General features: G+C 38.6%; 1 protein-coding gene across 1 annotated transcript in view; it reads right to left on the reverse strand.

Moving 5' to 3' along the window:
- The window catches only part of ppl (periplakin), a 49,415-nt gene extending 24,958 nt beyond the window's left edge, over positions 1 to 24,457 (reverse strand). Inside the window, exons 1-7 of the mRNA XM_057817028.1 lie at positions 24,224 to 24,457; positions 8,698 to 8,797; positions 6,577 to 6,731; positions 2,573 to 2,693; positions 2,325 to 2,450; positions 1,215 to 1,256; positions 858 to 1,019 (exon numbers count right to left, since the gene is read on the reverse strand). Of these exons, the coding sequence (XP_057673011.1) occupies positions 858 to 1,019; positions 1,215 to 1,256; positions 2,325 to 2,450; positions 2,573 to 2,693; positions 6,577 to 6,731; positions 8,698 to 8,797; positions 24,224 to 24,270 (753 nt within the window). The 5' untranslated portion in view covers positions 24,271 to 24,457. The remainder of the gene's footprint in view (positions 1 to 857; positions 1,020 to 1,214; positions 1,257 to 2,324; positions 2,451 to 2,572; positions 2,694 to 6,576; positions 6,732 to 8,697; positions 8,798 to 24,223) is intronic.
- Between the last annotated feature and the right edge of the window lie 614 nt (positions 24,458 to 25,071).

The raw sequence follows: 25,071 nt of genomic DNA on the forward strand, positions 1-25,071 counted from the left end.
GTCTTACTCTCCTTCCCGAACTTTCCCTGCTCTTTGTTCGTCAAGTGTGCACTGGAGTTGCTTATTAAATGGTAAATGGAGAGTACTGATATAGCACATTTATTTACATGGTTACCATACCCAAAGCGCTTTACATTAGCACACATTTACCCTTTCACGCACACATTCACACACCAATGGTGCTGCTGCCATGCAAGGCACTGCCAACCCATTGGGGACAATTTAAGTTAACGATAATTACCAGATGTTTAGGTTTGATGTTGCCATAGACACAAACTTCAATGGCTGCATGTGTCAATCGTCGTTTAACTTGTTAAACAGTTGCTGTGGCAACTCATTGTGAGTAAGTGAGCAGCTTGAGCGAACACGCAATGAAGCATTATTTAAAGCCAAGCATTTTTCTACTATTTTATTCTTGTTTAAAAATAATTAAATGGGACAGTAACATGTTTAAAATTTAACTCACTTAACTGATAATTATTACACGTGAAGTGCTTACCATTTATTAAAATATACATATAAATTAACTTTTTTAAAATTAAACATTGGGGAAAAAATGAAAAAAAGTGATATGCATCTCTTTCCACTGCTAAATCTGAATAAATACATTGGACACACACAAACACAAAACTACAGCACAGTTTTTCACTTATCGCGACGGTTCTGGTCCCCATTAACCACGAAAAACGAGGGTTCACTATAGTTTGTTTTTGAAGAAACTCTAGCTAAGTTGAAAGCTATCGTAGAAAAATCATTTAGATAGATTATATCAATTCATATAACATTGTGCCTTCATTCATCCATCATTTATTGTGAGGACTGGGAAAGCATATAAATTCAGTGTTTTTATAGACTACCTCATACTGCCTCTGACGGGCTGGGTAGTCTAGATTGGTGTCACTCCAGTCATAGTTGATTCGCTCGTCAGCCTGTTGGTCCATCCAGTAAAGCTCATTGGTGCAGCGCTGCATGTAGTCACGCAGACTCAGCAGGTGGCGCTGGCGATCGCTTGAAAGTGCCTAAAGAGAGAGTGGGAAAGAAAGAGATGGGGATGTTAGTGGGGTGGGGGGGGCGGTGCTATTCTAATGAATGATTGTGATAGCATTCATTATGTGATGATTAAAATGAGTAATGATTATGACCGCGTTATGCTATGCGGGACAATGTTATATACATGTACACATGGGCAGCATAATATAGGTACGTTTCATTACCAGCAGTTTGTTGTATTTCATCTGGAGGCCACTGACATATTCCTGGAAACATTCAAACAAAACATATCAGGATGAGAAAGTGTTTGCCAAAAGTTGTTTGCCTCTAGTTAGTTTCGTATTTTAACTTTTAGTCCAGTTTTTTTCTTCTAATGATTAGAAAAGCATTGAGGTACTTAAAATCAGTTAAAAAAAACAATGGGATATTGTTAACATTTGCCAAGTAATTTTAAATGGGCTGATAGCGTTTTATTATGTGCTACTATTCACATACAGGTAGTCCCCAGGTTACGAACGAGTTCGGTTCCTACGCTGGTGACGTAATTAGAATTTCCTCGAGAGTCGGAAATGGCCCTTTAAGTATCCCTAAATCTCAAAATAACTATCCAAAGAGTCCAAAAGTATTGTATTTTGTTGATGCCCTCTGGTGGCAGTGTTGGGTCTGGCTGTTATGACTGAAAAGCATACTCGTCTGAATTGGATAAAGGACAACTGCGCTCTAATTTGGTCTACATAAAGCTGGAAGTTCTTTCAGCTTATATATGTTTTGTAAGCATTTGTAAATAAATTTAGAGCAACAGTTTGTGGAGTTATTTGTGAGCGATTTGCCAGGAGAATTGTAAATACGTTAGCATTCGTAGCATTTAAGCTAGTGGATTTTTGTTAGGCAAATTAGCCTAATTTGAGCTACTAAATTTACATATTGATCAGACTAGATGGACGTTTGAACACCAATTGTTTTGTGTCAGATGTTTTATTGCTAAAATATGTGTCGTTTTGAACATAACTGTACTGTACATACATGTGTTACAGCTTTACAAATTGTCAAAAGTGAAGGAAGTGAAAAGCATTAAAAACCACAACTGCCTTGTTTGCTGTCTGTCAAGTCATGTCATGTTTAGTGAGAACAAAACACTTAATATTAATAAAGTAAAAATAAGATACTGTGAGGTACAATAAGGTGTTGTGTATGCAACTAAAAGAAAAAAATGACTAGAGACAAAATGGAGGACGAGACTCCGGCGTCGTAAAGTCGAAATCACGTATGTAGGGTACGTCGTAACTCAGGGGCTACCTGTATTCGTTTGATATTTTTGGTGTACATATTTGTACCTTGTCACCACCAGCAGAAATGTGAGGCGCCAATGCCTCCACCTCACTATGGAAGATGTTGTGTTCTTCCACCTCATTTTCCACAGATGGTAGGTCCTGGCCAAAACCTTTGTTGCTCAGATTTTCCTAGAAAATCAGATATGAGCAGAAATTCAACTCTACTCATGCATTACTTTTACTGGTTCAACGTGAAGTACCTCTTCATTCGTTTAATGACTTGATTAAAAATATCCCCTGGATGCACATACCAATTTCTCATCCATCATGTTGCCCCAGTTGATGGTGGGCACCCCCTCAGTGCGGATAAGTTGGTAGATGCGATCATGGTCCTCTCTTAGCTTATTCACTCTCTCGCGCAGCTGCCTCATGCTGTGTACACACACACACGGTCAAACTCCTTTAATTTATTTTAAAGGAGCAATATGCAAAATTGGTGGCCATGAACGGTACTACAACCAGGATGAAAATATTGAAGTGCACAATATCCCCTTTCTTCCCTTTTAGGCTGCCTGATAAGGTCTTCAAAAAGCTGTGTTATCATACCAACGCATTTCAATCAGAAACTAGAAAATTCAACTTCTGGAGAAATTGGGTGGGTAGCTTTGCTGTGCTGGTTGATATACTTGGAGTACAGGTACAGGTGTCACCCAGTTTCACAGGGGTTCAGCCCCATGGACGGCGACCACCACACCTGTCGGCAATTGACTCATCAGGCCACACTTGGTGGCTCGTCACCCATCAAGGCGCTCTCCACAAAATTTAAAATGGGCGAGGTCGTGAGAGGAGGGGAGTCATGCGGCAGCTACCCCGAGTAGAGACATGAGATTGGCTGTGGTCCCATCTGATGGAAGCTTTGGTTTGTTTTTGCTTGTGGATTCTGTCTTATTGTTTTTGTTGGATAAAAGTGGGCCACAAGCGCCCAGCATGTTCATTAGTGATAGTGAGTTGAAGCCTCGTGAGGCATTGAACCACATGAGCCAATTGGTTCGAGAAAAGATCAATTTCTCAAAGCTTAATTTGAGCACAGTACCACCTACTGGTCATAGACTTCATAATTTATTGACATGACATGTTCCCCATTCATGGCGAGACGCGCTTCCGAAGGGGGCCGTCCAACACTCCGCTTCATTTATTAGCAGTCGGTCACATGCAGCGATCTAACGCTGGATTTAGGTTGAAAAAGTACAAAAGCTGTACTGTATACAACAGGAAGGATTGTCTCAGGAGTGATTTGTTCGAGGATTCAAGGTAATTATTATATTTTTCGTACCATGCATGCATTTTGAAACGTTGTGAAAAAAATCAATGGAAGAAATGAACCGGTATAGCATTGACATTATACTTTGCAATATTTATGTAAAATAAATGCTACCTGCACGTTTTTTTTTTCTTTTAACCAAGAATCGAGACTCTTTTACGTCCGTATCTATAAAGAATTCAGGACTTTAAGGATTTATTCACAACAATTTTCAACGGAAAAAGCTCTTTGTTCACACAAGTTTGCAATATTTACATAAAATAAAGGCTACCTGCACGTTTTTTTTTTTGCTTTTAACCAAGAATTGAGACTATTTTACATCCATATCTATAAAGAATTCAGGGACTTAAGCATTTATTCACAAAAAAATTCAACGGAAAAAGCTCTTTGTGGTTCCACTCAAGTTAGCTTTGACGGAGATAGCCCCCCTATGAATCGGCCCCGCGCCCCGTCAATACATTATGAAGTCTATGTACTGGTTAAGTGTACGATCACAGTCAGTTGTCTCTCGTAACCACGTGAGTAATTCGTTGATTTTACTTTTGTGTGTGTGTGTTTGTTAGGAATGAATTAATTTACAAAATATTGCTTGACCAAATCATCTATGTACATAGATGATCACATATGCATATACAGTGATCCCTCACTTATCGCTGTGAATGAGGACCGAGAAATGGGGTCAAGCCCCCAACCCATTTTTAACATACATTTTTTGGTCTACATATTTATATACGTATATACTGTCAACAACTGTATATAAAATTCTAAAAATGCATGTGTTATCATTAGAACATTAAAGAATAGTTTGAAATGTAAATAAAATATTAAGAATATAAATTACATTCATAAAATCATGTATAAATAATAACATTCTTTCTCTTATATGATACGTGTGTGGGTGTAAGTGTACATACATATGTTTTTAGAATTCTTTTATTTCTATAACATGATACTTATGACAAGATTAAAAAATCTGCGATGCACCGACTGTGCTAAAATTGAGTCACGAAGTAGCGAGGGATTACTGTAATAAATAGGGTGTAGATTGTGCATGTGAAAATTATTCCTCAAATGGTATTATCATAATATAACAGGTTGTGCATAGTTTTATTCTGAAACTGGCATGAGTGTAATCTAAGGGCGTAGGTTTGGTCTCAACATTGGCTGCCCATTGTTCTGTTGTATTCTCTCATACCAAGTGCGAGTCAACCTTCTACTGAGCAAACCAGTTCCTCCTCCCATCAGCTCGAGGACTAGCAGTTAAAAGAAATTGATTAAACCTGATTAAGCCTTTGTTTTCAAAACTACTCCATAAACATTTTGTCCCTTTATTAAAAAAAGTGAGAGCTATCCAAGAATGGGTCCACTTCTGCAGGACACTGGAGCACCCTTCGACTCTAGCTAAAGTATTGTAATATAAAAGTGATTGGGGCAAAAATTATTGAAAAAAAAAAAAAAAATCTGAGATATCCAAGGACCGATCTACATCTGAGGCATACGAGACTACCCCGAAGACTCGAGCTAAAGTCATGAAATTCTGATGTTTAATTTCATTTCACAGATTTTATTTCACGTCAGTTTATGTTTATGTCAGTGTCCCCCTCAAGTAGACCCTGTTACGTACGGTGTTGTGCGTACGAGGTCTATAGACAATGCCAACAACCCATTCTTGGATATCTCCTTGTTTTTTTCCCCATTTTTTTAATAAAGGGACTTGCACTCTGTAGCCACCACGTTGCATCACGGTAATTCACATAATGCAAACAATGACACAATGATGTTATGTCCCTACCGTCTCTATGCAAACCTACGCTCTTGGTGTAATCAGGCAGAGGACAGTAAAAGTGTAACTTGAATATTGATGTACAGTATGGGGGGAGAGGGATGGGCTTCATTCATTTTCATCCAAAACAAAAGTGTTTCCACACAGGGGAAAGTCCTCTTTCTTGCTGGCTTCATCCTATCAACAGCTGTACCACTCCTTAACCTTTCACTCTCCAAACAACCTCCAAATTATCCAAACTCTCCTTCAAACACCCACATCTTGAATGTAGCTAGAGATGTTTACAGTATATATTGTAGCGAGCTGTCAAACCGCACGGCAAAATCTAAAGTACTCCCTGAAGCGATTACGTGGTACAACTGGATAGTGAGGCTTCGGATGTCATCGTTTTCGGAACCTCCCTTAAATGAAGTGAGGCTCGGTACGCACTGCGCGGAAATGTCCCTTCATTACTTGAAACACGCTTCGAAGGCTCGGCGCACCTCTTTACATCACTACTGTTCGTGCCTCTGCCTGCCTGTCCTCCTTCGGACCTGTTATTTTCCACGTACTACAAGTACACTTACTTTTGTTTTAAGTACACGCAAAAACACGTACTTGTAGTACAAGTAACCAATCAAAAATGAGTGATTCCATATTTTTTTCCTTCAACTTGGGCTGAAAAAGCAACTGTTAGCGACTAACACATGATTTTTTCTTGATTTTTTTCATTTAGTCTTGATTGCTTCTTGTTAATCCAGAAAGTTGCCATTTTAACTGATTTTAGTTTTGTGTCATGTCTGTGATCTGCAAAATTAAAGAACTACATGAATGTCCTCCGAGACTGGTGGTCTATTATTTTTTGCCAGGGGTTGTAAGTACATGTTCTCGTAGTATAAGACATAAGTAAACGTACTTTTACTACAAGCGTGTCCTTATCTTATTTCTGCAACCTAAAGATTACAAAGCCAACAGAGCTCTGGCAACCTGGTCGAAGACAAAGAATTTATCTCGTTATTGGCTGATTGGTGGAGGACGGGACATCATAAACACAGAATTACAACCATAACAACTAAAACGGGCTGACAATGTGTAAAAAGTATTTCCAAGGAAACATGTTTCTTTAATGTGTATTGAAAATTTAGAGACATTTAATGAAAAATGGAAGTGCAAATATACATATCACTCCTTTAAGCTACAGCTACATGTGGAAAATACTGAGTATGACTCACTCTTGTCCAATCATCTCTGCCTGAGGATGCTGAAGGCGCTTGGCGTTGACAGCATCCTCATCCAGGCCAACGAGTAGTTCCAAAGAATTTTGGAGTCGCTTGTGGGTGTCATCCTGGTACAGTGGCTGCTTACCTTCATTGATTTTACTTACATCCTGTGGCAAAGAAATATAAGTCAGGTTAAGAAAAATAGAGAAGCAACTAACTTGCTAAAAAAACAATTTTTATCCTGTCAATCCTGGTCACTAGTATTTGATCTGTGAGTGCGGAGGTTACTCTTGAAGTACTTTTTTTTTTTTTTTTTTTTAAATTGTAGGGAGTTTTTATTTTTCTATTGAATATACTATATGCAGTGGTATGAAAAGGTATCTGAACCTTTTGGAATTTCTCACATTTCTGCATAAAATCACCATCAAAAGTGATTTGATCTTTGTCAAAACCACACAGATGAAAAAACTGCTTTAATTAAAAGCACCCAAACATTTATAGGTTTTCATGTGTTAATAAGGATAGTATGCAAACAATGACAGAAGGGGGAAAAATAAGTAAGTGAACCATCACATTTAATATTTTGTGCCCCCCCTCCACCTTAGCAGCAATAACTTCAACCAGACACCTCCTGTGGCTGCAGATTTGTCTGGCACATAAATCAGGACTAATCTTGGCCCTTTCTTCTTGACAAAAATGCTGTAGTTCAGTCAGATTCCTAGGATGTCTGGCATGAATCACTGTCTTTACTGTAGGTGCCACATGCCACAGCACCTCAATGGGGTTCAAGTCTGGACTTTGACTTGGCCACTCCAGTATTTTGTTCTTTTGAAACCATTCTGAAGTTGATTTACTTCTATGTTTTGGATCATTGTGTTGTTGTAGCATCCATCCTCTTTTTAGCTTCAACTGTCTGACAGACGGCCTCAGATTTTCCTGCAAAACATCCTGATAAACTTTTGAATTCATTCTTCCATTAATAATCCAGGCCCAGAGTCAGTAAAACAGCCCCAAATCACACACAGGACACTCCCAAACAATTCAACTTTGGTTTTATCAGTCCACAAAATATTTTGCCAAAACATCTGTGGCGTGTCCAAGTGCCTTGGGGATGAGGTGTTGATGTTGGGTGAGCTGTTCCATTTTTCCTCCACACATGACGTTGTGTATTGCTCCCAATCAGTTGAACTTTGGTTTCATCAATCCACAATTTTTTTTTGCCAAAACGTCTGTGGAGTGTCCAAGTGCCTTTTTGCGAACATTAAACAAGCAACAAAGGTTTTTTTTTAGACAGCACTGGCTTCCTCCATGGAGTCCTCCCATGAACACCATTCTTGGCCATAGTTTTACATATAGTTGATGTGTGTACAGATATATTGGACTGTGCCAGTGATTTCTGTAAGTCTTTAGCAGACACTCTAGGGTTCCTTTTTTTTTTTTTTACCTCTCTGAGTATTCTGCGCTGAACTCTTGGTGTCATCTTTATTGGAAGGCCACTCCTTGGGAGAGAAGCAACAGTGCCAAACTCTCTTCATTTGTAAACAACTTCTCTTACTGTCGATTGATGAACATCCAGACGACTTTTAGAGATGCTTTTGTATCCTTTCTCAGCTTTATACAAATCAACAATCCTTGATCGCAGGTCTTAGGACAGCTCTTTTGACCGAGCCACGGTGCACATCAGACAATGCTTCTCATCAATACAATTCTTACCAGGTGTGTGTTTTATAGTGGGCAGGGCAGGTTTAAACCACTCATCAGTGATTGGGCACACACCTGACTTAAATTGTTTGGTAAAAATTGGTTTCAATTGCTCTTTAAGTCTCCTTAGGCAGATGATTTACTTACTTATTTTCCCCCTTCTTTCATTGTTTGCATGCTATCCTCATTAAAATATGAAAACCTATAAATGTTTGGGTAGTTTTAGTTAAACAGTTTTTTAATCTGTGTGATTTTGCCAAGGATCAGATCACATTTGATGGTGATTTTCTGCAGAAATGTGAAAAATTCCAAAAGGTTCAGATACTTTTTCATACCACTGTATTTTGAATGCAGCAATATTTTTTCATTCAATCATAAAGACACAAATCTGCATCCATCCTTGTCAAGACTTCCATACAAACTGAACTCTACCTTGTTAAGGTTCTGCTCGACATCATAGATGTTCTTCTCCACTTTATCAGCATTCTTTTGCAGCTTCTCGATCAGACTTGACAACTCTGTCGAGGAAACCCTAAAAGACAGAGGCAGGGTGAGGAACATTATCATCATGAGATACCGCCTTTGCTTGAGTTGTGATTTGATTTAACAATGAAACAAAAAGCACCGCAATTAAGAAATGTCAATATTTGTTCAATACGTAACGTATAGCAGCAAAACCGTGGCAAACTATAGACGATACTTACTATCCTGTGCTATGCTACACAACAATACTCATTACGTAATTATTCAGATAGATAAACATAATAGAACTCAGTTTTGACACTGTCAGGAAATTGTTTATTATCATGGATTTTATAGACCGTTCATCTGGATGTCTCAAAAACTACCTTGCTTTTCTTTTTTGTTGTTTTTTTTCTTGGGGTGGACACAAACTAAAATTGCAACTCCTCCGTTATTTGTGGACGAATCAGTATAAAATTTGGTAGATATGTTCTCAGGATGTACACACATCGATCCTTGGAGCCAGATTTAAAGTATTTGTCTGACGGCTGATTAATTACGGTAGATTAATTAATCGTGGATCTAAAATAGCTTCTTCTTGATTCATGGACAGATCTGAATGAAATTTGTTGAGTATATTCTAGGAATGTACAGTATACGCATTAATCTGTGGGGCCGACTTTTTTTTTTTTTTTTTTGTCTCGGGACTGATTAATGACATTAATTAATTGCGGACTTGTTGCCTATGGGTTCCGAGTTAGCTAGTAGAGGGCATGCGCGCTCTTTGGTTGTGCTTCTAATGTCTGTAGGAACCAAGCTGGATGGTCGTACTTCATTGTGAACTTGTTTTAGTGGCATAATCATAGAACCAGGGTACCTTAAAGAAGCGCTAAAGTCTTTTTTCCAATATTCCTAACTGCTGCATGCATAAGATATATCATAATGGGAATGTGCCATAGTTGAGATATGTTATCAGTGTAGTTTTTTATTGGAATTGTAACCCAGCTACAAATAAAGGGTTAATTAAATTTAGAAAAAAATACAAAATAGCATTAAAATAAACAATCCTTCTCTTTCAACATCATAAAATAAAACTGCAACTTGAAAACAAATTAAATTGAAAATAAAGACGCACTTAATAAAAGTAAGCCCCTCCCCCAGCTATATCCTAGCTCAACAGGGACATCGGCAGAACACTTGAGAAGTGATCAGGAGTGTGGAAAACGCGTCTATTGAGCTTAAACTGTCTCGGTAAGCAAGCGTTCTACTCGGAGCAAACGAGCTAACGGCTAATGCTAAAGATGCAGACGAGCTAACGTTAATGCTAACAATGGTTTTCCTAATCATTAAGTCAAGAATGATAACCATTATTTTTATTATTGAAAATAATAATTTTGTTTTGTTGGATAAAAAATGGAAAAGATGCATCTGAAAGTGAAATTTAAAGTTCGGGGTTAAGTGAAATGACAATGTTAAAAATAATATTGTGGGTGATTGTTACAAATTCATGTACAATGTAAATGTACAGTAAATGTATTTGGATATGATTTATCTTTTAAAATGAGATGAGTAAAATACCTGTTTGTAAAAAACTACATCAGGTCAGGTCTTTTTGTGAGACTGGATTAAAGATAAGAATATTCCGGAAATTTGATGGCGAGCTTCCCAGCGTGAAAAGACCAATAAACTCCATCCTTCATGGACAACTCTTCAGTGTGGTAGGACAATACCAACTGACAGGATTCCATACAAACTTTGGAGAAAGAAATACCTTATACAGGATTAAGGGAAAAAAAGTGATCACGAGATATTTGAGTGAAAGACATTCATTCATTTTCCATGCCGCTTATTCCTCACGAGGGTCGCGGAGGTGCTGGAGCCTATCCCAGCTAACTTCGGGCAGTAGGCAGGGGACACCCTGAATTGGTTGCCAGCCAATCGCAGGGCACAAGGAGACACACAACCATTCACGCACACACTCACACCTACGGACAATTTAGAGTGTTCAATCAGCCTACCATGCATGTTTTTGGGATGTGGGAGGAAACCGGAGTTCCCGGAGGAAACCCACGTAGGCACGGGGAGAACATGCAAACTCCACACAGGAAGGCCGAAGCCTGGGAATGAACCCTTGATCTTAGAACTGTGAGGCAGACGTGCTAACCACTCAGCCACCGTGCCGCCATTCTTATTTTAATGAATATGCAAATGGTGAAAATCAAAAGGTTTGTCTTTAAAGGTTAGTAAGAACTGACATGAACATTTTCCACCAGCTACAAGAGTTAACTCCAGCGTGTTTAGTGTCTAGTGGTGGTTAAAACGTGTTTTTTTCTCTCTGGCAAATGTCTGTGTTGAGAAAGAAAGAGTGCATTTGCTATTCAAGTTAGCCAATTGTTTTTTTGTTGTACTTCGATCCTCTTTTTTTTTTCCGTTTGAAGCCATGATCAGGTATTTAAATGTATTTTTAAGTGCATTTATTGGCTTTGTGAAATGAAAACGGAATACTGCATAGTTTGAAGAAACACTCTGAAATTTTATTTTGTATTCACATTTATTGCTCTTTTTGAAAGTGCAATCTTAACAAGCCTTCGTTTTACATCTACTAAAATTTATTCTGCAACACATTAGATGTTCCCAATCCGATTACTCGAACTAAACCAGTAGATAGATTAATTACTTAAATAATCGATAGCTGCAGCCCTAATTTGAATTCCTTAAAGCCGGGATAAGATGACAAAGGAATTAATTGTTTACTCTTTGCAGCCTGCTTGTATTTTTTCTACAGTGTACAGCCCATGGCTCGGCTCAGGGTGATGTTAATAACTTGCTCATTTATATAAGGATAATATACAGTTTGCCCTGACCTGATGTTTGCTTGAATACAGCCCCCGAGAAACAGCCTTTTATCTTTTTTTACTATCTCCGAGGCCTGGGCAGGAGTTTACAATGGGCTTTTCGCTGTCTTTTGTTTGTATTTATTTTTGTACTTTCTTTCACGTTTTATTCATTATTCATTATTCACGTAATGTTTTGTTGTGTCATCTTGTTAAAAAATGTGCACCCCCCTCTGTTCCAGCTGTGGTGGTATGCTGACTGTTGTTGCAGTAAATTCTTTAATTTTTCTCTAAAACAAATAAAGCATTATTTAAATCTAAACATGTCCTGTGGTTTAATACAATAACTTCTGTCACACGACCAGTTCCCGTCTTTGTCACATTTTTCGGACAGCACACGCTATGGCTTCCTTGCCTGGTTCTCGATCGACATTTTTCTGACCTTCAGCCTTGTGAGTGTGTTGGTTCAAGTAAGTGGAAGTTTCCTTTGAGTAGAAATAGAAATATAGGAAGTCCTAAAGAAAACTGATCTCGTAACTGCAATACGCCTCTCTGCACGCACTAGTGCATGCAACCCCGGTAAAGCGGGAGTGTCAAGTGAAGGAATATATATATATTTTTTTATAATTGGGAAATACCTAAGCTTGTTGTCATTGAACTGTAGGCCCGTTCTCTGTAAAGTCAGTCACCACACGCATTGCCAGCATCCATGAGTTTCCCACGGACACACCCGCTCCGCCGACAAACAAAGAGTTGAAAGTTAAATAGTGAATATTCAAATTGGATCCAGTCGGCGGCATATTAAGGAGAATTTAACTTTTGCTGAAAAGTAAAGAAGACCAACTAAATGGCTTGAAAAATGACACTCTGGGCACTTTCAACGCAAATTGTTGTCAAAACTACAGGTCGACCTATTTGAGATTTTCAAATGCCAATGCCCGCACCAATATCTAAAAAAAGTTTCAGCAGATTGCCGATATCCAAAGCTGATTTTGTAAGCCTATATTTGACAGGCTACACTTTTTTTAAAGCACGCAGATTATAAAAGGCATTTTTTTAAAAAAATTGCTGGAACAGCTTCAAATTTAAATTGATGACCTGGAACTCAAAGGATTGATTCGGTCTAGTGCTACCAAACCAATGAACGCGGCACTTCTTTTCATGATAATACACACTCAGCAAAAACAGTACATTATTTTGAAATAATTAAACCCACCAGGACATCATGACGAGATGTAAACTAGTGAGAGTTTAAGAGGATGCTCACCATGCTAAATCATTTTGCTAACAAAACTACAATGCTAACGCTACAAGTTACATTTAGAGTTTATTGATCACTCAGTAAACACATTAAAAGGCTAAGGAATCATTGCATATTCTCTCTTGCAAGATAAAAAAAATAATCTTACAATATTTACAAAACAGGCAAGCCTGAAGCTTCCTGTAACAGCCTGCTTTTAGGCTGCTGCGGGGTCCTTCCGGGGTCCTACAGTCAGTCTGCGGCAGCCACGGTTACCCACACAGATGCTTCATAATCATTTATATCAGTTTTTTTTTTTTTTTGTGTTAATTGACAGATGGCCAGTGCTGGAAAAAAAGTCCATATGTCGGACCTCTAGTGAAAACTGGTAAAACCAAAGTTATTAAGTAAAAAAAAAAAGAATTAACAAAAAGCATCTTAAGATATAGCAACACTAATATCTGATCCTATTAATTTCTCACGTACAGGATAATTGTAGATATTGAAGTACTGTATAGAATTTTGCAATCATTTAGGGTGGGGGTCGGCAACCCATGTTTTGAGAGCCGCATGCGGCTCTTTAGCACAGCCCTAGTGGCTCCCTGGAGCATTTTCAAAAATGTTTGAAAATGGAAAAAGATGGTTAAAGGAAATATATTTTTTGTTTTGATATGGTTTCTGTAGGAGGACAAAAATGACACAAACACCTCTTAATGTCTTCCAATGCTGTAAAAATGTGTAGAATAAATTTTAAATTTCAACATTTCTGTCAGCGAAGATTTGAATCATAGCCTTCGACACATGTTTCTATCATTAGGATGCCAGGCAAGTGGCTATTGTAAGCAAACTGGCGGCTGTGTGATGGGCCATGGATCCGAAAGGGGAAAAGAGAAAAATAACAGAGGATTCAACGTTTCTTGGACCGAATCATTTGCATTCATTGCCAATGCGAAAGGATTGCCTGAATGTTTACTCTGTTGCGAGAAGTTGTCAAATAACTAGGCTTGCCACCAATTCATTGAAATAAGGAATCGTTCCAAATTGGGAATTAAAATTTGCGTTCATATTGAACCAATATGGAATACATATAAATGGATACATTTCTATGCATTTTAGGAGTTTTGGGGATGTCCCTTTTTTTCCGCCAGTACGGCTTTGGCTGCAAGGGGGGCGTCCCTTATTTCTATTTCTAAAAGGTGGCAACCCTACAAATAATAAAAAGAGTAATGTGGAAATACATTTCCAGGGAAGGCATGCTACATTTGAAGCCGAGTACCCAGTTAGGAGTGAGAAAAAATACGATGGCATTACGTCTGAAGAACATAGATGAGCGCAGAAATAGATTTAAGAAGTGGATCCTATCACCAAACTCCACTACTGCTGCAAGTTTTGTTGCAACCCGGGAGATAATAAAGAGTGGAAACCCGTTCAAAGATGGCGAGTACATGAAGGAGACACTAATCAACATATCAGAACACCTATTTGCAGACTTCAAAAACAAAACCGAGATGATAAAGAAAATCAAGGACATGCCCAGATAAGGGGCATGTTATGCACGTTCCATTTTGTTGTTTTTCGAAACCTCAAAATAAAAATGACATCAAAAATTGGATATCGTTATTGCACTTCTTTAATTTCATAAAAGCAATGAAACAATTCGTTAATATTGTAATGAAGTTAAACTAGAGGTGGTACCATACAACAGAGTAGTCACGTGGTGTGTTGGATGCACTGCAGGGAAAATAAACATTAAATCATGAAGGCTCATTATGTATTTTTAGGCAACTTAGTCATTTTGTAGGCTAATATAGCTAATACAGGTACATAGAGCATGTGTTGCCTTCATTATTAGGCTTATTTAAGGCTTTTCATGTTTTGCGGCTCCAGACATTTTTTTTTTGGTCTAATATGGCTCTTTCAACATTTTGGGTTGCCGACCCCTGATAGGGCAATGATTTCATTCACAATAACAATAGTTAATCCTATTGCATTAACTAATCAATATCTTTAAGGCAGGATGAGCAATTAAATAATAATAAAAACAAAAAGTGTTAGCACTTTTTAGACTAACTCCCCAATGCTTGCTCAATTGCCCTCTGTGAGAACGGAGCACTCCATGGACTTTTGCACACATTGCAATCATAGCAGTCAAAGCGATAGCAAGAGGTGTGTCTGCTTAGAGATAGGAAGGAAGCAGAAACCAGATGAGCCGGTATGCCGTCAAGTGTTGTGCTGCCTTCATCTTTTAACTCGGGAATAATTTATGAAAGCATAAAATAAATCAAACAATTATGCACTGCGATATTTCATGTAACATTTGAGCTTGTTTTGCTTCTAAAAAGAAACGTGTGAGTCATCAGCCTGGTATTAAAATACCACAGGTTAGTGAGTTGAGTAGAAGCAGCCTGAATATGACTAATGAGAAAGTGCATCTTTTATTATGTTACTGCCATTAAATATAGCTCGCATGTAAATTACATTTAAACACAAACGTGGCTCACTAGAGTTCAGGCTAGTTTCTTTAATCTTGAGATGTTGGTATATATGCATTGTGCCAGCAAATATACTGTGTACTGCTGTGTACAGTCAATTGGCATTATGAGACATGTTTTCCAGGTCATGTACATGTCATTGTGAAAGCACTTGTGCACATTCATCTACAGTACGCATGCACAGCCACACCCACTCAGCAGCAGAATTAAACAAACCTTATGTAACTTTCGTTTGAGCCATGTGTGCAAGTCACTTTAATTGTGTCCAGTTTATGCTTTTTTTAAAAAATAAAATAAAATAAAATACAGAACCTCCGTCATGTGTTTTCTCCCCTTTGAATGCAAAATTTAAGACACAATATCTCAGTGACCATTTTAACCAACAGGTCCTTTACTCATATTCATGTGTCATTTTTAATAAGTACTCAGAATAAACACATCAAAATCATAATGAATACGCTTTCATGAGGCAAACTGCAGTGCTGCACAGATAAGTTGGAACAATAAAAGGAAATGTCATGGTCTTCCTGCATATTTCTTTCTTTTTTCTTTTTTTTAAACATTTCAAATGTTTCCTAAGAGTTGTGTTGGTTAGAGGAAGGGAGACGCACAACTCTGATGTTTCCATGGAGGGTCTAATTGGAAACAGAAGGCTCAAAGACCACAGTGATTGTGGTTGTTGCTGTTGTCATATGTTATGAGATCATCACAGTAAAGCCTTCTACGAGTGCCAGGACTCTGTGAGCACATGTTGGGAGAGACGACATACCTTTTCAGGAGTTTAATTTGCCAACATTCTGTCAAGAAGTACTTGTAACAGGTCTAAACTAGTATAGAAAGCGTTCACGACTTTTTTCTTTTGTTTCCAACTCTGTCTCTCTTTCTTTTCAGCCACAAAACAAAAACTAGAATAGCAATAATAAAGCCAAGTGGGTGGAGTCGGAAAACAAATTCCTCAGTGGGTGGCACTGGCACCTGTCCAATAGAGGGCGCTCTACTGCTAATTACCAAAAAGATATATTTTTTTTCATTCTTTCTATTAATCATTAAAAAAAAAAAAACATGGAAATTGAAATCAAAATATTTTGATGATGGTAAATGGTGTTATACTTATGCATATTAGCAGAACGTATGTTATATTGTTAATAACGAACGAAGCGACATATTTCTGGTTTGAGTTGTATAAATCTTAGACTTTTTAAAAATGCTATACAGTATATGCAATAGCTCATCTTCAACACACTCAGCAGGAGCATAAGATTCCTGATTAACTGGATGTACATTTATCATCATACCGCTGCAATTAGTCCTCCACCACTCCAGGAGGCGGTAGAGGTAATAGACCTAAACCAACAAATGGCATTACGAGAAAATGAAGACAAATTCACAGCTAGGAAAGTTAAGGCAAATGTATATAGTGAGAACTATCAAATGCAGTATTACTAACACTTTTTGAAGTGTATTAATTGTATATTTTCAAATCAGGAAATGTTTATTTTGTTCTAGTCCTAGGCTGTTTCAAAAGATGCTTTTTTAGGTTTGGAACAATTTGCACTTTTTATTGTATTTTAACCAATATCAAAATATGTCTTATATGGGGGTGTATGTTCACTGGTAATGTTTTACACATAGACTTCATAATTTATTGACGGGAAACGGGGCGCGGGGACGATAAATAGGGGGCCTGCATTGATGGCGAGGCCGTCAGAGCTGACCGAGTGGAATCACAGACAAAGAGCTTTTTTTGTTGAAAATTCTTGTGAATAAATGCTTAAATCCCCAAATTCTTTATAGATATGGACGTGAAACAGTTTCGATTCTTGGTTAAAAGCAAAAATAAATAAATAAATAAAAAAAGTGCAGTTATCATTTATTTTACGTAAATATGTCAAAATACAATGCTAGTCTGTTAGTGAATGTAGCTAGCGGCCGCCTTATGTTAACAGAGCTTTTCCGGTAAAATTTCTTGTGAATAAAGGCTTAAATCCCCGAATTGTTTATAGATATGGATGTAAAACAGTCTCGATTCTTGGTTAGAAGCAAAAAAAAAAAACAAAAAAAAACGCGCAGTTAGCATTTATGTTACGTAAATATTGCGAATTATGATGCCGATGCAGTAGCGGCTAATTTCTCCAATTGATTTTTTCCCACAATGTTTCAAAACGCATGTATGATACAAAAAATATAATAATTACCTAAAATCCTCGAACAAATTACTCCTGAGACAATCCTTCTTGTTTGTATGCAGTACAGCTTGCGTAATTTGTCAACAGAAATCCAGCGTTACATTGCTGCGTGCGTGTGTTTGTGAATAGCTCCTCTTGATGTGGGCGGCCCCCTACTTGAAGGCCAGGCGCAGTGCATGACCGATTTGACCTGTCCGTGCCATTATGAAGTCTATGGTTTTACAGTTAACTGCGTGTAATCAAACATTGAAACTTGTCGGATCCTATTATTATTTTATTTTTTAAAAGTTACCAAGCTGGTGAGTGCTACCTTACTTTAAAGTGCCTATGACAGCAAAAAGCATGTTTATTTCATATTTCACATGCTATTTTATGCTCCTGAATGAAACGGACCGCTTGGATGTATGTGGAAGTGATCAATATATCTATTCAATTTTTTTAATCCCGCGCCATGATAATGAGTGACTTCCTGGATTGACGAAGAATGCAAATGTGACGTCAGTGGGATAATCACCTTCAGCATACAGCTAATACTACAGTATGCAGAACGACTGCATATTGATCTGATTTCGCGGATTATTTCGTTTATTTTTCGTATCACGCCAGCCCAATGTGCTGCAGGCTTTTGTTGCTGCAACAGGGAGAGGCGTGTAAGCCTTTTTGGGTTTCAAAATGTTCCCGTTCACTGTGGATAATGGCCAAAGCAAGTTCGACAACTGCAGGACCATTATGAGGTGAGTAAGCTACTTGTTTTGTATAATGTCAAATACTGGGATCATGGCACACGTTTTAATAAGGAGGTGGCTTGCATTTTGTGGGTGAAAATACTCCCTGTCCACAGAGAAGGCCACATGGCCGATGACCGACGGCTTGTCACAAACCATGGTCACTTCCACCCCCTCGGTCCTATTCGCGTGCCCGCCGAGAATGCACTTTCCTCGGCTTGGCCACGAGCAGACCCCGCTCCGACGTTGGCTGGTTTGGCTGGCTGATCCAGCCCGCTCGGTCCTATTCGCGTGCCCGACGAGAATGCGCTTTCCTTGGCTTGGCCAGAAGCAGATCCCTGCTCCTACGTTGGCCGGTTTGGCTGGACAATCCAGCCCGCTCGGTCCTATTCGCGTGCTCACCGAGAATGCCGGTTTGTCCGGCAGTCATTTTCCAGCTGCGTCCCCGGCAACGAGCACTCCTGCCCGCAGCAGGGGAACGACAAGCCAAAACTTGCTCACCGCCGGGGGCTAGCCGATCGGTGGAGACAATCAACCCCGCTGCAGTGTGTAACATGAGTACAAAAGGCGAGAATAAGACTTGGAAAAGCTGTTCTGTTTGGGTTAGCATGTTGGCTAGCTGTCACGCCTGTTTTGTTTATGCTCTTTCCTCTGTCTCCGACCCTGCCGACGTTATCATCCAGCTGGGGACGCTAGAGTGCTATGATGACAGGCGGGTCTAAACGGCAGATTAAAAGACTAATTTTGCGATATCTGCCCTTTGCCAAATTGTTGTATATAGTCGAATCATCTCAAAATATAATTTTAATTCACATAATAATGCTATTTAAGATTTTTTTTAATGCTGTCACAGACACTTTAACTGTTACCTCAGTGGATGATTCAAATGTTGTGATAAAAAAAAGTTTTATTTTTCTGTTGTACCGAACCCGTACCGAACTGTGACTTGTGCGTACCGTTACACCCCTAATGCCGACATATAGTATACATGCAGACCTATTAAATCATATTTTAGCTATATGTATTGGGTGGATACAAATTCATACGCAGTATAACAAAACATACACTACATACAGAATTAAGCAACCACCTCAACGGTTGAATTAATTATAGTACAATGCTGGTTTTCTTTACATAACAGTCCGGAAAAACCATTCCCATGCTCTTTTATAATTCAGCATGTTAAATCTAAGGCCCCCAATCCTCCTCCAAACCTGCCAAATGATAAGGAGCACGTCACGGCATTCCTGAAACACATAACTTTATCTCCAAGCGGCTGAGTGATGGAGAACAGAGCCACTACAAAAAAATAAAAAGTTCTGGAGCTAATGAATTGTTTAACTTGATTCCACAAGGCCGGCGGTCAGCAACCCGCGGCTCTAGAGCCGCATGTGGCTCTTTAGCGCTGCCCTAGTGGCTCCCTGGAGCGCTTTCAAAAATGTTTTAAAATGGACAAACATGACACAAACATTCTTCTGATCCATTAATACTGTTATGACGTGAAACTTAGCTGGCATCGTACAACAGAGTAGTCACATGGTGTCATTCTCTATAGGGTGCATTGCAGGGAAAATATTTAATCATGACGACTCATAATGTATTTGTAGCCAACTTAGTCATTTTGATAGTAGGCTAATACCAGGGGTGGGTAGTAACGAGTTACATTTACTCCGTTACATTAACTTGAGTAACTTTTTGAGAAAAATGTACTTCTTAGAGTAGTTTTACCATGTAATACTTTTTACTTTTACATGAGTACATTTGTTAAGAAGAAACATTACTCTTAGTCCCCTACTTTGGGCTACACTAGAGTCGTTATATTTTTCCTCTTTCTACATAGTGACTTTATTTTTGCCAGAGATGCCGACAGTGGCTGTCACCAATGGGACGTCGCAACAACAACCACATGACTCCGTTATAACAATCAGAGGTAACAATATTATTTTCCCCACTAGAGGGCACTCTTTGGACTGGTGACGTCTCATAGAGTTGTTTTGGTCTGAATTTGTTGATTTTTGTGGTATCTTTTTGGCCAAATATGGTCATGTAATAGATTATATATAGTACAGTGTAATAACAACAGTTCATATAGATGTTGCGCTGAGAAAAAAAAAATCCATTATATTTATAAAATCAGACAATGTAAGCAGGTACTCACAATGTTACTCATGCCTTCAATATTCTTTTTGAATGAATACTTTTTTTTACTTGTACTTGAGTAAATTTTTGGATGACTATTTCCACTTGAGTAATATTATTTAGAAGTAACACTACTTTTATTTGAGTAAAATGTTTGGCTAATCTAACGCGGTACATGTACTCCATTACATTTACTTGAGTAACTTTTTGAGAAAAATGTACTTCTAAGAATATTTTTGCTAAGCTATACATTTTACTTTTACTTGAGTAGATTTGTGGAGAAAAATGGTACTCTTACTCCGCTACTTCGGGCAACACAAGAGTCGTTACATTTTTCCTCTTTATTTTACATATTACGTTTATTTATTCATTATTTATTTTGCTAGCAATGCTATTGCCAAGAGTAGCGCTACTAATTTCACCAATGAGATGTCGCAACAATAATCACATGACTCCGTTACACCAATTAGATGCAAGTTAGCCGTTCTATGATCACGCAAGCCTGTTCAATACAGCGTCTTTAAAGCGCCGTAACAAATGAAGTATTTGACATAGAGCGCTGTCCTCAATATGAATCAAAATGGCGGATTTAAAACTCTCTCCCAGTTTTTATTTAGCACTGACTGACCACGGAAAACCGGATATATGATCCTTTTAATTTCATAATAGTAACTATATACAGGAACTACATTATTCACTACTCAAACTAGGAACTATTTTCTCCACTAGAGGGCAGGGCACTCATGGTCTTTGGACGAAAAATGCATCATTACTGTTTTTTTCCCCTCTCTTTAATGATTAAAAAAAAAAAAATTCTTTGGCTTAATGTGGTTATGTAATGGGTTATTGTAAGTATCATTATAATAACAGTTCATATAGAAACGTTTGTGCAGAAAGAAAAAATAACAATGTTTAAAATTAAAATAAAAAATCAAACAAGAATAAGCAGTTACTCAAAATGTTACCCATTACCTGAGTATTCTTTTCACTGGATACTTTTTTACTTGTACTTGAGTATTTTTTGGATGACTACTTTTACTCTTACTTGAGTCATATTATTGTGAAGTCACGCTACTCTAACGTGAGTAAAATTTTGGGCTACTCTACTTACCTCTGGATACATACAGCATGTGTTGCTTTCATTATAAGGCTTATGTAAGACTTTAATTTTTTGCAGATCCAGACATTTGTTTTTTGGTCCAATATGGCTCTTTCAACATTTTGGGGTGCCGACCATAGGCAGAGTTTGACTTTTGTGGCAGGGGAGCAAACATGTTGATGACCCCGAAACGCAAGGTCAGCAATAAAATTAACATACAAGATATATGCTCGGGTGGTAGCTAAGCCCATGCTCGTACATACAGGCATCCCAGCTGTGTGTGTGTGCGTGTGTGAGCACGCCCGTTTTAGTCTTACCTAGTGGAGAAGTAGACGCTGTATCCATTTTGATTTTGATATTCCAGCCAGGAACATTTATAATAATACGTTGAAAATTAACATTTTGTTTGTGCCCCCCCCCCCATCATTTTTTAGGGTCAACGTCTTTAGTGGAGCAAACTGAAACTTCGCTCTCCTGCGTTTCATGGTCCACATCTTCAATTGTCGCTTTTGAAAGCTTAGGTTTGAACAAAATACCTATATCCATCTTGCCTCTTCTGGCCTCAGGTGTTTTTTGGGAGCCAAGCCAGTGCTTCTCAATGATTTTCTGTTACGCCCCCCCACGAAGATGGAAACATTTCGCGCCCCCCTCCCCAACTCTCTGCCGCCACTGTAAAAAGTACCATTTGTCTCTAAAATAATTATAAGAACACCTCTACATAACATTGTCATTTTATATTAAAGGAAAACGGTAATATAAATCAACTTGGAATAAAGTATGACTTTATTAACATTGTTTTGTCTAAAGAGTTAGGGCGCATCAATTTGCCTGAATATAAAAAGTTATTTCCAAACTGTAAAAATACACTCAAGGTACATTTTTTTTACCATTTCATACTGAAAAATAAAATAAAATCAATCAATAATAATAAAATAAAATTACACTACAGTGTCATTGGACAGCGGGACAGTTTTTGTTTTTGCTGCAGGCAGTATCAGCTCCTTTGCTATGCTGTGGGGTTATTTTGCACTGAGCATGCTAACAATGCACGCTGGTTTACTGCTGTAACATTGACAAAGAGGGATGATTGCTGGCAATATTCAACATATTTTTGCTGAAAAACAATCAAGCGGCTAATCAATGTGATCGGGTCTAAATGTCTTTAAGTGACGTCTTAATTGATTTAGCCTCCCAGTGTCCGCTGCAAAAATTTACACACAGTAAACAGACCGGTCTTTCCTCGTGTCCTACTGTATTCTTTTCGGTGTGCTCTTATTCTATTAAAAAATACTGCGCACACTCTGAAAATGAGAGCACCACTGCCACCTACTGAATGGGAGGTGCAAGTACATGTTCTCGAACAGAAAAAAAGTATGTTTCCTCGAGGTCACATGCATGGCTCTGTGCCCCACTATTTGAGAAGTACTGGGCTAAGCAAAGCAAATGACCATCTCTGAGGCGCTAGTCACATGTGTAACAGGGGTATCTCAAACTTGCAAATATTGTTTCTATTTTATAATTACACAAAATTTGATTGTTATCTTATTTTCTATTTTATTTCCGTCAGTCCTCCTTCAAAGTTGGCATTTTTGTTTGTATGTTGTTTGTTTCCCCTATGTCGGTTATTACCACAGCACCTGCTGCTTTAAGTTGAGTGCACTTTATTAGTTCTCCCCTTTTCTGTGTGGATGTCGAAGGGGAGGTAGTGCCTTTTGGCTGCAGAGAGTTTTGTTGGAAAATGTAATTTCCAGGCATGCATTCATGTATAAAATCGCATTGCATCTCTCTCCCCCCCCCCCCCCCCCCCCCCCATTTATTTTGAATAGGGGCACATTGTTAAAGCCGTGTTTAACGGGAGGATTGGCTTTTTTTGACTTTTATCAGGTATGTCGCGGGCCTTTTTCTGTGTGGATGTCGAAGGGGAGGGGCACATTGTTGAAGCCGTGTTTAACGTGAGGATTGGCTTTTTCTGCCTTTTATCAGATTAAAAGCAAGTCACATCGCACTCTTGACTCCCGTCGTCATTTCAAACTACACATACAATGCAGAGTAGAAACCCACCGGTCACACAACATCTGTTTGAAAAATATTTGAAACACATTATAAAAATATTTTTGTTGTTTATTTTATTGTTTTACAACTGTTATAGACAACATTTTACCGGCAGTCTTAATTTTAAATTAATATATTGGAAAGTCAATTAGATGGAATGACATTTTAGGCCACCAGGCCCACCCTTAATCTCCGCGTATGGTGCCGATCCCTGTTCTAGGCAAAGTCGGTCAAAATGTCACGGCAGCCTGGGATAGAAAAGGTTACTGTGGGAGAGGTTGCAAGGTAATTTCGTCCACATTGTTTTTGAAAGGTGGTAATACCTATCAAACCAGTCACTACAACTTTACAACAGTGCCACACCCTCTCGCGAAATGAACACAAACCATGCAAAGTAGTGGAATGGTATTTAACTCTCACACCCATGCATGGGATTGGCCCAATTGTTCGCGTTGCATAAATTATGGACATATTTTATGAATAGAGTAATACAGTACTTTGTCAAATTAAGTCCACTGCATAATATTCATCGTCAGAAATGAACACATTCACTGTCATTGACAGCGAAAGACAAATCAATTTGAACTTAAATGGCTAGCACTGAATGATGATGAGTTAAGGCACAGCGAGCTTTCTTGAAATGGCAGCGAACTACTGGAATTCTGGTCTTTATGTAATGTACGCGACTAGGTAGATTGAGTCATACCGGTAGTGTAAAAGTCAACTTACGTTTGTTTGACCGGGGTAACAACGGAACTTTTGCTCTTTCTCTTCATCGCGGTGACAGGTGTCCCGTCGGCGGCTTCCAATCACGCAACAATGCCAGCAAGTCTATCCAACGCCGCTCGTGTGTCAGCTGTGTCCACACACCCTTCACTAGTCGACACTTCCAGTCCCACACTCAGCCGACGAGCTACACTGCGCGCATTGTGGGAGAAGTCACTTTTGAGTGGATTTTTGTCGTTCCACACCTGTCTAGTTGACAGCCAACAGCGAACAGGGCGGAGCTACGTCCGGGCACGCACACACAGACACACAAACGCGGAGCACTGGCCGAACCGGTCCAACTTGAATTGGTCTTTTCGCACCTATGTATGTATGTATGTGTAAATGCCAGGGAACGAGGGCGTTATACATCAAGAATGTGACTTGAAACTTAGTAGAGCCACTACTACAGAAAGTAATACAGAATGTTGGCGACAGTGGTGAAACAAATCAGAGGAATTTGACCGGTGTTGTGCCGAAAAATAGCCGCCCTGCGTGAAATATCCCCCCTTGTCGGGAGCGCGCACACGTCACTCGCACATCGATACACTACAGCGATTATACTCCAAATTCATTCAATGCTCGCTATCATTATTTGCTTTGTCATCGAGCCTGTAAAGAAATGACCTTAAAACAAGTTAAAATAATTTACTTAGGCGAAATAAAAGTTTTTCCTTACCGATCGAAATAACACAGCCTCTCCATACCAATCGTTGGACACGTAAACGACTATCTTTTACAGTGAATATGTATTGCTAAATGTTATGTGCTTTAATAGACCCTTTTACACCCAAGTAAACGGTCAATTTCTA

This window comes from Corythoichthys intestinalis, chromosome 16 (genome assembly GCF_030265065.1).
Source record: "Corythoichthys intestinalis isolate RoL2023-P3 chromosome 16, ASM3026506v1, whole genome shotgun sequence".
NCBI classification, from domain to species: Eukaryota; Metazoa; Chordata; class Actinopteri; order Syngnathiformes; family Syngnathidae; genus Corythoichthys; species Corythoichthys intestinalis.